Source organism: Dromaius novaehollandiae, chromosome 1, assembly GCF_036370855.1.
Source record: "Dromaius novaehollandiae isolate bDroNov1 chromosome 1, bDroNov1.hap1, whole genome shotgun sequence".
In the NCBI taxonomy this organism is placed as follows: domain Eukaryota; kingdom Metazoa; phylum Chordata; class Aves; order Casuariiformes; family Dromaiidae; genus Dromaius; species Dromaius novaehollandiae.
Window position 1 is genome coordinate 54,806,906 of NC_088098.1, and position 16,266 is coordinate 54,823,171.

At 44.7% G+C, this 16,266-nt stretch overlaps 1 protein-coding gene across 6 annotated transcripts in view; it reads left to right on the forward strand.

Moving 5' to 3' along the window:
• The first annotated feature begins 4,137 nt into the window (after positions 1–4,137).
• Positions 4,138–16,266, forward strand: part of RBFOX2 (RNA binding fox-1 homolog 2) — a 177,626-nt gene continuing 165,497 nt past the window's right edge. For 2 of the 6 annotated variants that reach the window (XM_026117967.2, XM_064513137.1), the window contains exon 1: positions 4,139–4,630. In XM_026117967.2, coding sequence (XP_025973752.2) covers positions 4,433–4,630 — 198 coding nt within the window. In that variant the 5' untranslated portion in view covers positions 4,139–4,432. Of the gene's footprint in view, positions 4,631–16,266 lie in introns of all 6 variants that reach the window. The other 4 variants (XM_026117968.2, XM_026117971.2, XM_064513143.1 and 1 more) reach the window with 3 other exon arrangements.

Consider the following 16,266-nt stretch of genomic DNA (forward strand, 5'->3'; position numbering starts at 1 on the left):
ATACAGCTTCTGTACATGATGATACCCCACAGAAGCACAGGCCTATTGGTAATTAGCAGCAATGATAATTGCACTTCAGTGAGGTTCGAAGCAGGTAGGAAAATAACAAGGCATGGCTACACAGGGAAGTTTTGCTAGGAGCTCTTTGGTGGTTCGCAGCTGTCTCCATTGCTACATCGCTGGAGCATCAAGGTGCTCGGTGGTGTTTGCTGAAGGCTGGTGTCCTCACTGCAAGAGGAAGCCCTGGCAAAAGACCGGGTGCACTGTGGGTGTTGACCTGCTGACTGACAACTGCCAGCACTGTTGCGTCACAGTAACATATCAATATTGGCCTCCTGCCACTGCTTGAGGACTGGCTTCCTTCATACAGACGGTTTAAGTCAGATGACAAAAACTTTGAATTTTGTTGACTTACGTTATATATTTTTGGCTATGTGCTAACCTGTGATAAAAAAAGGCAACTTGTGTTAATAAAACTTTGTTCTGAAGAGCCAGCTATAAATAAGCGAGGAGAAACATTTACCCATGCTTGTCACTATGGAAAGCTGTATCACCATTTCCTGTGAAACTGGGACCAAAGTACAGGCAGAAACTTTACCTCAGCTGCTCTTCACTACCTTTGGGAGTATTGTTGTCAGGAGGAAGAACATTTGGCTCCAAGATCTTGGCTGGCAGGACATAAGCAGCAGAAATGAATGGGGCTGGGCAAACCATTAAATCTCCACTGACCCACTTGGCAGAGAGACAAAATCCCCTGGGAAGGAGAGGGGAAAGCTGCAGGAGGCTGAGAGGGCGAGAGGAGCTGGTGAGGTCAACAGGTGTAGACAATGGAAGCAGCAAGAAACCCTTCTCTGTTGGGGTGGTAGAGGGAAGAGATTTGCTTTGAACTGTCTCCTAATGATTTCTATGCCTTTGGGTCAAAGACTAATAGCTGAGTTTGTGCCTCATTTCATGCCCATGCCTTAGAGCTTGCATGAGTCATTGCCTCTGCTCCACCAGAGCATGTACCGAGATCCAATTCTCTGCACTTCTACAGACCTTTCACACTCAGTGTCCCGATGCCACCTGATCTCCAGTCCAGTGGGAGCACCAGAACATATTCCTTCAAGCCCCTTCATAGGGTGCCTTTCTGGGAAAAAGAAAAAATAAACTTTACTCTAAAATGATGTGAATTTATTCAGAAAGATAGATTCTTCACACCAGTTTTTGAGTGTGCTCTGTAAGGATAACATTTAATATAGCTGCCTCGTTTTAATTTGTTGAGAAACAAAGCATTGTTGAGTGCTCCACAAACTTGTGCATAAAATAATGGCATGTAGGAGTCAGGCAATAGTGCTGCAGAGCACTGAAAGGGTTAACAGAAGAGTCAGCTGTCTGTTTAGTATGTCTCAGATGTCACATACAAATACCTAAAAGGCAGCTGGGTTGTGTGAAAGGAAATCAAAGGATTAAGATTGTAGTCCCAGCTCAAAAGCTTTTTTGTGACTTCAGGAATGCCTTATACCTCTTCCATTAAATGGAGACAATATCTATCCCACAAGCATACTGTGAAGATTAATTCATTAATCTTTTTTAAATGCAAATGGAAAAAGCCAGAGAAACAATAATACCAAATATCACTACAATAATGACAGAAAGCAGATGACAGCATTCAGCATACCAGTGGTAACTGCAGGTCACAGCAGTAGTTAGGGCACAGTACCTTGCCTTAGCTTTTTCAGGCTGAGGGCACTCTGTGCTATGCAGTTGTCCTGGACTCCTTCACTTGCACGCTGCCAACCACAGCCAGCCAAAGATGCCTGACCAAAGGCCCTGCCTATGCATTGCACGCTCTCCTGGGCGCTCTTCCGCAGAGCAGGCCATGTGAGCATGGGGTGTGAGGGGAAATCATCATCAGCTTTGGCATCTGTATGGCAGGAGTTGGTGGAAATGGGATTAGGGGAAGATAAAGAGAAAAATGGAGGCTGGACACCGTAGAACTCTTTCTTTTGATACTCCTCAAGGGGAGTATCAGGCAGACACATACATGACAGAGGGAGAGTTTACTCCTAACTTTTCTTCAGGCTGGCTCCCTTAAAAATGTAGCTGAAGCATTCTGCAGTGTCTGATAGACAGTATCTTAATCAGTAATCTTCATCTAGAACCCCCCATTAAAATATTAGTTATGGAAGGTGCATGCAGATGAAGAGAAATACAGAAAAACTTTCTGTTGAATGAGTAGCACCCTAGTCATGAGAATCTTAGCTTCTTCAGCTAAGGATGGAGTGAACATATTCATTCAATGTTGCTTGACAGTCTGGCTCATTTTATCAAACCCAGTCAAGATGAGTGAGACGTGTGTTTACCCTTGGTGGGCGAGCAGACAAAAACTGCATGTAATTGTCCTCTGAGTGCCTGCCACTCCATGGGGATTTGTAACCATTTTGAAAAAAAGAGATTTCCCTGTCACCGGAAGAGACAAGCTGGCACCTCACAGCAAAAACATACCACTTAAAATAGTTTTTAACGTGGCCTTGAGAACTATTTTTGGATCAGGAAGAATGTGGTGTATGGGAAGACTGGAGTCAAGTATTGTAACTGTCATTCAAAATCAAAGGTTCATCATTTCATGAAGATCAGCAGATGAGTAAAAATACACCAAGAGAATCTAATTGTTCCGCTGGCTCCAACACATATGGTGGTATCTGAAAAGTCAATAAGAGTTCCTTGCCATGTGTGTTGAAATACATTGACCACCTCCATTCCTGGTTTTCTCCTTTTCCCCTCAAGTGTTGACCGTCAGAGGAAGAATACCCATTCCCATGCCATAATAAAACCAACTGTACCTTTGTATTAGGATCTGCAGATTAGTTCTCCATCAAATCACCAAGGCCTCCAAACTAGTTTCGGGACAGCAGAAGCTGCTTGTGTTTTCCTTTTTCTAGAACAGACATTGTCCTTGGTGCTACCAGACAGCAGCAGTGTAGTAAAATCAACTTCACATTCATGCTAAGGATTTGAAATTTGGTTCGCAAGATCAAACACATGGAAAAGTATAAAAGAGCTGATGAACAGGCTTCAGGTTTAAAGACTGATGTCTACATCTGGTTGGAAGTCATTTGTGGGAGAACGAGTTAGGAATTATGTGGAAAAATGCAGGAAAATCCCACCGAGGCTGTTATAAAAACAGATCAGCCACTTTCTGAGGAAATCAGATACCAGCACTGTGACGTGCCCTAGAGTGAGCTCCCCAGAACGGCACAGAGGAAGCCCAGAAACATCCAGGAGACAAGACACGTGCCCTGAGCGACAGCCCTGCTATACAGGATCCAGCATCCCCTGTGGTCTGTTCAAAGATTCATCAGCCAAAATGCAACATCTCTGGCCCAACCCTATTATTACGCAAGGCTCCTTTAGGAGCAGACAAAGATGAAACCACTTTTGTGTACAGCGTGCCTTAAGCCCTGTGATGATTCCCCACGTAGATACTCGTACAGCGTGACAAAACCCTGCTTTCAGCTCAGCTTATGCCTAGTGGCCAGGGGATGAGACATACCAGAAATTGTTGGTGCGAGGGGACCATCCCCGCGGTGTTATGCAGCCCCATCTCCACTGATACCCCAACCGTGCCTGTCCTACGGAGGTGGCGAGGGGCAGAATAGGCGCCAGCAGGGACGCTGGAGGGGTCAGCGGCTCCCAGGAAACCTCCCTACAGGTGGGCAGGGGGATGCGGGAGCCAAGGGCCCACGCCATGCGCCCCGCAGAAAGGCACAAGGCAGGCAGGGGCCGGCAGGGCGTACCAAGGGCAGATGGCAGCGCCGGTCCCAGCTCGGCCTGAGGGGCCGGGGTCGGACAGGGGCTGCGGGGAGGCCTCGGAGGCGGCTGGGAGGCCTCGGAGGCGGCGACCCCGCAGGCGAGGGGCAGGGCGGGCGCTGCCTCCGGCTGCGCGCGTCCGCCGCGGAGCAAGGACCGGGGGCTTCGCGGCCGCGGCTCTCGGGGCGGGGGAGGAAACCCACGCCAGCCCCGCCGCGCCGGGCGGCCATTTCCCCGCCGCCCCGTGCGGCGCGGCGGCGGCGGCGGCGGCGGCGGCGGCGGCGGCCCGGGCGCCCTGCGGCCCCGCCCCGCGCCGCGGCCCCGCCCCGCCCGTCGCCGAAGGTTGCCGAGCGGGGGTCGCGCCGCTTCGGCGCCCCGGCGGCCGCTTCCGGAGATTGCCGAGGGGCTTCGGCCCCTCCCCGACCGTCGCCGAGCCCGTGACCGAGCCGCTCCGGTGGGTCGGAGCCCGCCGCGCCCGGAGCTCTGGTAGCGGGGCCGGCGCTCGCCCGCCTCCTCCTCCTCCTCCTCCTCCTCCTCCTCCACCTCCTCTGCCGCCGCCGGCGGGGCCGGGCGTCGTGGTGACAGAGCGAGGCGATCGCGGCGGGGCGGCGGGGGGGCGGCCGGGGCTCCGGCGGCGCGGATGGCGGAGGGCGGCCAGCCCCCGCAGCAGCAGCAGCAGCAGCAGCCGCAGCTCCTGGCCGGCGGCGGCGGCGGGGCTGCCCGCGGCGTGAAGCGCGAGCCGGAGCTGGAGCAGCCCATGCCCGGCGGGGACGGCGCCGAGGGCGGCCACAGCAAGCGGCTGCGGACGGAGGCGGAGGCCGACGGCGGCGGCATGCAGGTAGCGGGCAGGGCAGGGCCGAGCCGGCGGCGGGCGGGCGGGCTGCCCGGGGCGGCCCTCGCACGGACACCGGACACACGCGGTGGGTTTGTGGGCAACGGGAAATACAATGGCGGGGGGCGCTCCGGTGGGACATCTCTGCCCCTCGCTCCGGCCCTCCGCTCCTGCTGGCAGCTAGAAACGATCGGCAGGTTTTGGACAGGATTTTATTTTATTTTATTTTATTTTATTTTATTATTTTATTTTATTTTATTTTATTTTTTCTTGGAGTTTGTCCGTTGCCTTTAAAGGAACGGTCTGCGCAAGCTGTGCCTGCTTTTTTTCCCCTAGGGAAGCCCTTTCCTGATTCTCAAGAACTATAATAGTGCCTAAAGATACAAAATAAATCCTGTAGAATTGCTGCTATCTCTTGCTGCTCGTCTCCTTTAAAGGAATTGCTCTCCTTTAGCATATTTCCGTCTGCCACATCTTTTAAGTTTCTCAATCTGAGTGACCAGATACTCCTCTCTGCCTCTATTGTCCCAGACTGGGGATGAGTTATTTGTTGTGGATTTAATTGCTACCCCCTTACCCGTAATTTTTCCAGTACAGTGAGAAAACATGCATGTTGGCCGGCTAATGCTTGTTGGGAGTATAGTACAAAGCATGTTGAGATGGGATATTTAGTGTATGGAGCAGAGGTATCGGATAACACAAGGGATAACGTGAATTAATGAGGAGGATCAGGTCTCTTATCTGATGTCTTCTCTGGCACAGACAGAGCTCTGCGTGAGTTTTATGAATTCAGCTGAGCACATGTTATTGCAATGTACGGTTTTAATTTGTGAGGGGACTGGCCTGTTTGATGCTTAATAGGCCTTTAGCTCTCCTGTCACTGCATTTCCTCTGTGGCTCTAGATTCTGCAGAAGTACTGAGAGCTCTGCCTTGAGAGGCTGTGGAAAGGAGTGGCGAAAGAAAACATTCAGTGTACGGTACATATATAATGTGGAGCATATTAAAGGCCAATCATGATTTATCTATTCTCTTTTGATTCTTTGTTTGTAAATGATAAGAAATAATTTCAGGTGCTTCTCGGGAACAGGGAAAGGGATCTTAGGACAGCATGTGAGAGAGTCTTCCAGTTTGGTGAAGAGAATGACAGCTTTGGATAAGAAATTAAGCTCCTGTCTTCTTTTGCTTATACATTTTGATCATCGCTGAAGGATTGGTCTTTCCTTTTCCAGGTGCATTTGCTTTTGCATTTGTGGAGCGAGTGGGGTAAAGATATTTCTATTTTTTGTTTGCCTGTATGTTATGCGTAGTTATTTTATTATGGCAATTCAGTTGGTGCTTTTTTGCTTCCCTTTCTTGCAACAAATATATTAGAGCTCTTTGAAAATGGTGTGATTTATTCAACTAAACTTGTTTCTGTTCTCACTTCTGCTTGGGCCGATATATCCTGTTCATAGGGGAGAATTCTGTCCGCTGTAATGTGTTGCTCTTCTGATCTAAATACCAATTGTTGGCCAACTATTTTCCCTTTTTATTTTCTAGGCTGTCCCCAGATTGCATGCTCAAGACTTTTTTAACGTCTTACAGTAGGAGGGTTTTGTTTGTGCTTCTGTTTATGTTCGGCCTTTCATGGTGCTCTCTCCACCTCACAGAATCACTTCTTTGCCTGGTCTGATGGTGTGGACTGGACGTGGGTTGGAGCTTCACACCTGAATGCTGTGTCTCGTGCTCTTATAATGGCCAGTGAGAAGCACACTGTGCTCTTTTACTCCTTGAAATAGTGTCTTCTCCCACGCATAGGTGTAAAGTATGACTTGGACAATGTGCATAATTGCAAGGCAAAGATGCCCAGTATTGAAGAAATGCTTGTGCATTGTGTATAGTTAGAGAATTATGAATGAATGTATCAACGTGGTGGTGGTGATAGGAAATTCTTGTAGGTCTTAGGAGTTGATCTGAGTCATAGGTCCTGTGTGGCTATGTGAGATGTGTCAGTTTAACTACAACTAATGGTTAAACTGGTTGGTATCAATGTAAGCCAGTGGCAAATCAGTTGAAAATTGTCCGCAAAGGGACTTAAACTGGTTTAACTGAACCATCTTAAAATTTGATTTTTTTTGTGTAAACTACTACAATTTCTAAGTACAGAAAAGGTTTGCCTTTAGATTTAAATCAGGAAAGCATTTTGTTATCTGTTCAGTGAATAGTACAGGATAGTGAGATTGGAGCATTCATCCATGGGACTATCACAGTATGTGCACACAACAGTGCATAATGCTGTTACTAGTAGCAGGGATTAATTATGGATCTGAGCGGAGAGTTGGGTTGTTTATGGTTTTCCATATTGTAAGCTGGCATACAGTTACGATTCTAGGAGTATTGGGGGAAAAGTACTTAGAGAAATGCAGTTAGTAGAGTTTAGTTTTAAAATTATTTATATTCCATCTATCTGTCCTTCAAACTAGGAGCTCCATATTCTAGTTGTTTGATATTTTTAGCATGATATAAATCTTTTCTCTAAGTTTTGCTATAACACTTTCCCCCTCCCCCCCCAGAAGTTTCACTTGACATTTTTTAGGCTTAAAGGGAGTGGTGTATTTGTCTGAAGAATCTTCATGTGGTTGTAAATGCAAAATACCAAATATGAAGCCAATCTTGCAAATAATTTCTTAACTAGGAAGATGTGTTCTTTAATAATTTGAGAAACTTCTAGCCTTTTAACCAAAAGCCAAAACTTAATATAAGGTTGCCCTTCATGAGGATTTCTGTTCACATAGTGTAATCTTTTGAAGTATCTTATTTTAGAAAAAGGGTTTCTTTTTTAGCAAATTCTCTAGGCTTAAGTGTAAGTAGTGTAAACTTCATGACTTTGTGTTTCTAGGCCGATTATGAGGAATCCTGGGTTGCCATACTTGCTACAGTTTCTTCTGTGTGCAGCCCTGAAGTACTACTGATGGCTCAGGATATGAGCACAGTTTATAATGCTGAAATAAGTCATCTAACTATAGAACATAATAATGTAACCTTAAAAATAATGGAGTATTTTTTTTGTCTGTTAAAATGAAATATAAAGGCTAGGCTGTAGGAAGATGCTCAAGATAGTAGCTGGTTCCTGTGAACTTGGGGCAGAATGCATTAAATCTTAAACTAATCCAGAAGTTTATTGGGCTTCTAGTTTTTCACTGTCTCAGGCCAGCATGCTCAGACAGCTTATGCAGTTAGGGTTTCATTATCTAATCCATCTCTGATCAGGCCGGATAAATGGTGTTTGGTCAGCGCTGATCTTGTTAGGAGGGTGGTGTAAAGCTGCTTGAGTTGGGATTGGGACAAATCGGATCATGGCTGCTATCTGCTTTGGAGACATATTTCTGTTAATCTTGGCGTGGGAGGAAGAGGTCCAGAATAAGCTGCTGCTTTTTAGCTCCTTTTGGTCCATAAGTGGCAAAAATCAAGTAAAACCAGCCAGGAATATCTCCTGGAAGTATTTGGGTATGTTTGTAAGTTTTGGAAATGAAGGGGCCCCAAAGGTACTGCTGCTTGTTAACTGTTTAAATACTAGCTAGGAACTAGCTTGCTCTCTGTTTGCTGTGTTGGATGTTGAATCATTTGGATCAGCTTGCTGATCTGGGTCAAAGCAGTCCTTAACAGGGCGGGGGGAAGTTATATTGGCTTAAATCACTCATGAAACAGCACCCAAATGTGGTTGTTGATGCAGCTGCTTTTGCTGCTTTTCGGAAGAGGTTGACTGCTGCACAGATTGAAGAGAAAGTACGGTTGCAATAATCATGTCTTCTATCATGTGAGGAGTGGAGGAGGAGAAAGAAATGTTCTGTTTAGTTAGGAAGAGTTTCTTCTTTCTCTTCGGAGCTGCAGAGAAGAAGGGTGGAATCCGGGGTGCTGTCATCCTCTTCCTGACTGAGGTGCTACAGGTGTACCAGTCAGGTTTCCGTCCTTACTGCTGAAGAAAGTTGTTATTAAAATATCTTCTGGTTGCTTTTCATGGGGCTCAGTTAATTAATGAAGTGACCCTTTGGTCCCCAACCTGAATTTTGATTTAACTTTTTATGTGGTCCAGTCTTGTTAGTGAATTAAAATTATATCTGAAGGCAACTGGAATTAGAGACAAAATATGAACAGAGCTGACCCTTGTTTCTTTTTCAAGAGTGACTTGTGTATTTAGTAGCCCTGAGTATTTGGGACAAAATTACTCTTCTGCAGCTATAAATAGGACTGATCAGCCAGGGAAGAAAGTTAATGGAACTTTCTTGATGTATGCCTTATCCAGTCCATGTAAGTTTGTGGTGGTAGCAATGGGTGACTTTGGCATGGTGCTTCAGGCATTTCTGTATAGGATTTATAAAGATGACTTGTGTTGCTGAGATCAGTCCCCTGTGATTTTAAGTAATGATGTAATAGGTGTTAAGTCTTTGGTCCACAAGAAAATCTGTGCTCCTTCTCTTCCAGCTGTGAGCCAGAAGGCACTCTAACACCCTCTATCAGCCTGAATCCCTCCAGCACAAAAGATCAGAAGCTGTAAACTCCAGCACGCCACAGAAGGAAGAGAGCTGGGGCGTTGCTGATGCTTCATGATAACGTCTGCTGTGGCAGGAGATTTGTTGGGCAAAAATTCCTAGATGATCCTAGGAAGAGAGTTATGGCTCATGCAGCAGGGGAGGGCAGGAATCCAGTGGCTGTTGCCAATTTGACCGGGGAGAAAATTCCTTCTTGATCTGAAATCTGGCTCTCTGTTTAACCTTGAGTGAGGCACACTAGCTACATACCCGAGACTTAATACAAGAGCACCAGTATGCTCCACTCAGTGTCCCAGTTCAAGCTATGGCTGATCTGTGGGGCTTGAGAGGAGGACAAAAAATAAATCTGCTAGTAACTTCCAAAGACAGGTTTGGATTTTAGAAGTAATGGTGCTGACTAGGACTATAATTAAGAAGGGGCCTGTGAATAACAGCTTTTGTACTGTGGGTGACCCCTATTGAAATCTGTATTTTAAGTCTTATGAAAGAGAACATCGTGTTCCAGTAAATGGTGGAAAAGCTGTGCATTCAGGTTAGCTTTTCCTCCCTTTATTATTCATGTCATGGCCATCTTTGTAAGGAGATGCTGAGCTATATAAGATATACAAAATATTCTGGAAAAAAAAAAAAGAAGTTTGAGTTTTTAAAAGCTGACCACTGCCTTGATCCAGGATGAGGTTTCCTGGAATGCTGTTTGGACAGACTACTGCTGATGTGCTGAGGCATAGTGAATCACCTTTTAGCTTGTTGTTATTTTCTTGTTTGCTTTTGTCCTTTGGGTTTTTGAATTTTTGTTTGGGTGTTACCTGACAGAGTCTGGGAAGATTTAGAAAATCTCCAGTTCAAAGAAAGCTTCTGGCAAACAGATTGAAAGTTGGGATCATAGGGGTGTTGAGAGCACTTTAAAGTTGGCTCTTTTCCTGCCACATTCAGGAAAATAGAGAGCCCAAGTTAAGTATTCTGGATGCTTTAGTACCCCTACAGGCTCAGTTAGTATTTCTGTTTGGATTTCAAAAGCTGGTGTTTAAAATTGATGGCCTGAGTTGTGCGGTTGGAAGCTAAATAGAGGTCTGGCTTTACTGGAGATGGTTTCCTGTGTATGTGTAGCAGCTGTATGAACTTCTGAATTTTTTTTTTCTCCAGATTTCCCATTTAGGAATATCAAGGCTCTGTCATTTCACAGAAATCCTGGGTTCTCCCTTGCCTTCTTGAAAATGTTGCCTACCCAGCTGATGAGGTCAGTCACAGCTGAGTTTTGACCAAAATGCCTGTCCCTCAGGCATGCCCTGTGTACCTTTTCCTCCCAATGGCCTATCTAGCCAGGCTTCCACCTTTCCCTTTTTTATTTGGGATTCACACCTCTGTTTTCATGGCTGTTGCAAAGACACGCTGGTCACTGAAGGCTTAACAGCTGTCTTGGCTCTGTGGCTGCACTGAGGGCTTTCAGCGGGTCTCCCACAGTTAGTCTGATAGTTGTGGGACACTGCTAGCACAAGGGAGAGGCAGATGAGGCAGCAGTAAAAAAAAGTATTGCCTCATCTGCGCTAGTGTTAGGGAAGCCAAACTGAAGTTGAACTGGTGGTGTTTGAAAACATGGACCTGACTGAAGATTTCTGCGTGTGGTCTGTGGCTCCCTGAAGACTGCTTCTGAAGGACTTATAGCTGGTCACTAGGAAAAATAAGCCTATCATTAGCAGCTTTTGGTTTGCTGCTCAGGAAGCTCTGCTTCTTTGGGAAATGTCAGGGGTCACATCAATTGAAAGTGTTTAAAAATTATTGGCCTGTTCAGCTGACTTGGTCTCGTGACTCAAGGAAAACTTATGTTTTCATATGAAGTGAGAGAGAAGGGCAGGTGGCTTTGGTTGACTGGAAACCTGTTATTTAATTTGCCCATCTCAGATATTACTTGACCCTCTCTCTCTCTCTCTGTGTGTGTGTGTGTGTGTGTGTGTGTGTGTGTGTGCTTTTGAAATGTTATGGCTAAAGGATCAGAGGAACATCCAGAAGTGAAGTGAGAGAAGCAATTAGAGGAAACGAGTTCCAGCTCATTGAAGCATTCTGTCGATCTACATTTTACAATGGTATTGAATGGATGCTGGAGTGTAGCTGTCATGAGATAATCCCAGTGTTTAGGGATTAGAGCTGCTTGACTGCATTTTGGGCCTTAACTCCCTCTGCTCTCCAGTAAATTTAATTTTGCTGGCAATCTTTTCTAAGTTCAGGAAAAAAGCTGGTTTGGAAGATATGTATATGTTTTTTCAAAATGCTTCTACCTCCCTCTGTAACACTTTCGTTAGTACATCTTCATTTTTACACCTGGGTACAAGTTGAGCATGAAATCTTTGCAAGAGTCAGGCCTGATGTGGGCAGGGACTGTAAACAGTCCTTACTAGATTTGCAATATGCCAGCATCCTTACCTGAAGCATTCCTTATCACACATTTACTAAGCTGTCCTGCAAACCTGTGCCAAGGTACCTCAACGGTGATTACAGGAAACCTTTCCTGTATACTGCCTTTCACTGAGAAAGGTCCAATGTATATTGAAATTTCTAATGTGAATTCTCTGTTCTGGATGATTTCCAGAGTGTTTAGGAAGACACTTAGGAGCAATTCCAGTCCCTTTCTCATGTGGCTTATCATGTGTGCATATGGCAGCTATTGAAGCCACCCATAGTGGCTCTGTTAATGAACTGGAAAGAAATGGGACAGTACCTACTTAATAATGATATGATATATTTAAGTAGTTCCAGTGCAGAAAAGGCTGTATACAAAAGTCGTGTCGTTTAATGAGAGACAACTTGACCTTGATCCAGTATCCCTTCGGATAGAGCAGAAAACTTCTGCAGTTTCTGCTAATTCATTCTATGACAAGTTGACACTCAGTCATCTATACCATTGCCAGCTACTAACCTGTGAGGTTGGGGAGTAGGATGCTCCTGATCCATGCAAGATAGAAAGTAGGGCAGGAGGTCTTTGGCTTGCATCTCTTGTATGGGAGAAATCACTCTGGTGTGTTGTTAAAGTGATTGTGCGTTGCCATTGCTGTTGCTTGTTTTTTGTCTTTGTCTAGGAGAGTTCGTTGTGCAGGAAAATTGGATACTTTCCTCAAAGCGTATGAGCTAGAAGCAATTGTTTCTTACTTCTTTATGATTTTTTTGGTTTTATCTGCTTATAGTTGCTTCAACAATGTAAATATTACTTAGTATAAAGATGGGAAGAACCTGCACTGTTCAAAAAAAAAAAAAAGGCAGCAGAGAGGGTGGAGTTAAGGAACTTTTTACCCTCTGGCTGTATGTAGCTAAATTTCCTTTAATAGAGAGACTAAAGAAGCAACCTTATGTGGCATTTCTGTGTGTTGCAAATATCAAAATATACTCCCTAGGGGCCTTTGAGGCCCTGGGATCTGGATCCAGCTCAGGTTTCTTTAAGGGGCTGTAGTGCACTCTTTTAGCTGAGGCTTTCTGCAAAGCTTTTTTTGTGCTGTTGCTTTAGGAGATTCTTACAGACGTTTGGAGTAGTTGTCACCATTGAGGGCGATGTCCAGGAATAAAATCCCACCAAGGCCTCACTTAAGACTTGATTTAGTATTGTGTGGGCTGAGAAGAGACTGTAGCTGGGATCCTAGGCCTATAATTTGCTGCTTGCAGCTGCAGTTTCCTTACTCGGAGAGGGGTGGGAATGTCACTTTTCCTAGAATCTGCTCGACCTACTTTAGGCTAATGAGACCAGTGGAAAAACTGGGATTTGTAGGGCACAGTTTGTCTTGTGGCTTGGCATTTTTCTCTCTTTTGGACCCCTGGTTTTGCAGGCAGTTTAGCCAAATGTGACACTTAGAGGAGCATATATGACATGGCATTTCTAAGCCATTTCTGTCCTACTTTTTGTTTTGTTCTGTTTTATTACTTTGCTTCCTTTTGGGAGGAATATGAAATTAAGGAAAGAGCATGCATTAAAGGACTTCTCCATTACCCTTTCTAAATCTCCTATCCCAGAGAGAAGGTCTGTCAAAAAGGTCTCTCTTTCCTACATGCCTCTCTATTACCAGTTTAAAGCACATTGTAGCCTCAGAGTGAAGTTGTGTCAGGATGGGGTATTTTTTGTAGGTGCTTCACCTTGTCTGTGGGTGGTCAGCAGTTCTTCTGGAAGCTTATCTTTTCTGAGTAACCTGTGGTGATTTCTGGGTTTAAAGACAAGTTACTCTGTGATGCTTCTGTTAGTCCCATCAGTGGCATCAGACACACAACCTTGGTTAATATGCCAAAAGAGAGATCGAAAAGGCTTGTTTAGGGATGAAGAACTGGGCTGTGCTGTTGTAGCAGAAGAGACCAGTTTTACCATGGAGCATACTGAAGAAGGTTGAAACTGGCAGCATGGTATGGGTAGATTTTTTTTTTCTTGCAAGTCACGGAATATACAAGAGTCGGAAGCAGGAGTTTGTGTGATGCTGGCCTCAGGAATGATCCAGATCACAGAAGAAACTGAGGCAATAAAACATGCTCCTCATTCCTGTTGTTTTGCTGAGATCTGAGTGTTGGGCTGACTACAGTAGAAATTGTTTGACTTTTGAAGCTTCTGCTAGTCCTGCATCTGTTTTGTCCAGTATTGATAGTTGAAGTATGTGTGAAAACATGGAATGCCCTCAATACTTCAGTTTTAGGAAGAGATATGTTGAGTGACTGTGGTGCTGTGGGAGTCAGTATTTGTCCTGGGTAGTTTGAAGCTGCTGGGCACTATGTCCTGCTTATATAAAGAGGTGACTAGTCAGAAAACATGACAGAGTGGGACACAGGAAAGAATGAACCAGTGCTGTAGCTGACTGGGACCAGAGGAGATCTGAAACATGATGTACCCAGGATGGTGGGTGTCAGAGCCAGTACCCCAGCAAGTGCCCAGCAGGAAGAGGACGTGTACAGGAGACACTGTGTGAGGTCTTAATCATGAGGTCAATACACATGGTTATTTTTATAGATGACTCCATCTCTTTAAGTGCATCAAATGGACAATACTCACTGAGGTACTACTGAATCTAGCGGGAGTTTTGTTATCAGTTAAAATGAGTGTGAGTTCAGGCTTTGAATTGAGAGCTATTCAAGTATTTCATTTCCTCTTTTTCGTCTAATGTGTGACCCCAAACAATAGTTACTGCAGATAATCTAAACCTTTCACTGAATACAGAACTATTAATTTTTAATGTTCTTTTCTATGGTACTCTTCGCTATGGTGTGATACTTCACAGATACTAATAATCTCTTTTTTTTTTGCAGTTTTCCTGAGAGATAAAAAGGTATTATCTCTTATTTTAGAAATGGGGAATTGAGGTACTGATAATAAGACCAGCTTTGCAAAATCAGCCAGTAATCTTAGGTGCTTACATTGACACCTACAACCTGTGTGTGTGTGTTTTTTTTTTTTTTTTTTTTTTTAATTGTAGTTGGTGGAATTTTTGGTAGTGTTTAAACACACAGTCTACAGCTGTCTATGACTTCCACTGAATATATGAATATTTACCACTTCCGCAGACTGATCCCTCAGTATTTCATATTGGGCAAGTATGGAGTGATGTGGTCTTCATCTTAGAAAACAGCAGAAAAGTTTGAATTAAGTGATTTGGTCATCATCATAGAGAAACTTTACTTAAAAGGTGAGAATTGAAATCTAACTCTTTGAATAGATGGATATTGCATGCCTTTAACTGTAAGGTCACATACCTGCCAGTTTCTGAAATGGCAGACAAGCATGTAGGAGAGCTCTTTTTCCTTCTCAGAATGCAGTCCTTTCTATGCTTGAATGAGGCAGGAGTCAGGGAAAAAACTGCATATAAGCCTGATCTGTTACAATGTCCCTGCGTGTGAGGAAACTGAATGGAAGTTGCATGGGTAGCTCTGACTGGTGTTTTCCAACTCCTGAGTTACTGACTTTTGCAGCTGAAGTGCTATTTTAACAGAGAATGTAACTACCTTGCCTTTTAAGTTAAAAACATTTTGCAGCCTGTTAAGAGGGGAAAGGTGCTGTGTGGACCAGAATTGGCTATTAGCCCCGTGTGCTGGCTGTGCGGAGGACTGGAACCTCTGGTCTGGATTGCAGAGCACTGCTGTTTGAGCTGACAGAGTAACAACTGCTAGCAGTAGGCTGTTTCCTTTGTGGGGTCCCTTGTCTTGGCATGGATGCATATGGGGTTGGAGGGAAGAGAGGGATGGAGGGCACACATTTTGCTCAGAAGGCTTTATGGTACATACAGACAGCAGAACAATTCTGGTACTTGGAAATGGGACATCTTGGGTGAAAAGTGCTGTACTGGTCATGGACTTTATGTGACTTCTTCCGTTTGCTTGTTGGATAAAGCATACCTGCTGCGTCCCATTGTTGCCTGCTTTTTGCTGCTTCTGCATAAATGTTTGGCTCTATTTTCTTGTTTCCTGAGTACAGCACTTAGAAAATGGCAGATATAGTATTCACAGTTTGAAATATATTGTACATCTGCAACTCTGTCATCTGCAGAAAGTTCTGAAGAACAGGACCAGGATTTTGGACTAGATGCCATATTCTTTTGCCAGAATTGCCAAGCTATGACACTGGAAGTAGTGTAAAGCTATGTGTGTTGGGGGGATATGTCCCGCTGCCTTTTCCCAAAAGGAGTTAAGGACCAACCTGGCAATGCCTTCTCTGTACCTTGGCACATGTTTCGGGATCTCTTGCTGTCTTGAAGTGAGAGAAGGAGATGAGGCTGGAGGTACATCTCCAGTGCACATGTGTATCTGCCACAGAGCTGGGGTCTGCTAATGCCACCAGCTGGATATAACATACTTTTCTGTATTTAACCCTTATAGCTAGGCATTTCTTGGAAGCTTCTGATTTCTTGGGCTAGTTAGAGTTCCCAAAGAGTGGCAGTCTTCATGTTGAGTACCTCATGTTGTGAGAGCTGAGCTGAGAGATAAGTCATGAATAATAGAGGCAAGGTGGGATGGCTTCAACTGGAGATGATAGCATCATTTGTGATTATTGCTATCCATGTATTGGTTAAACATCAACCATAGGTCAGAGAAAGCTTCAAAGAGGAGGAGGAGGGAAGAAAAAAAAGAAACTGACCAACTGTGGATTTCAAACTTCAAAT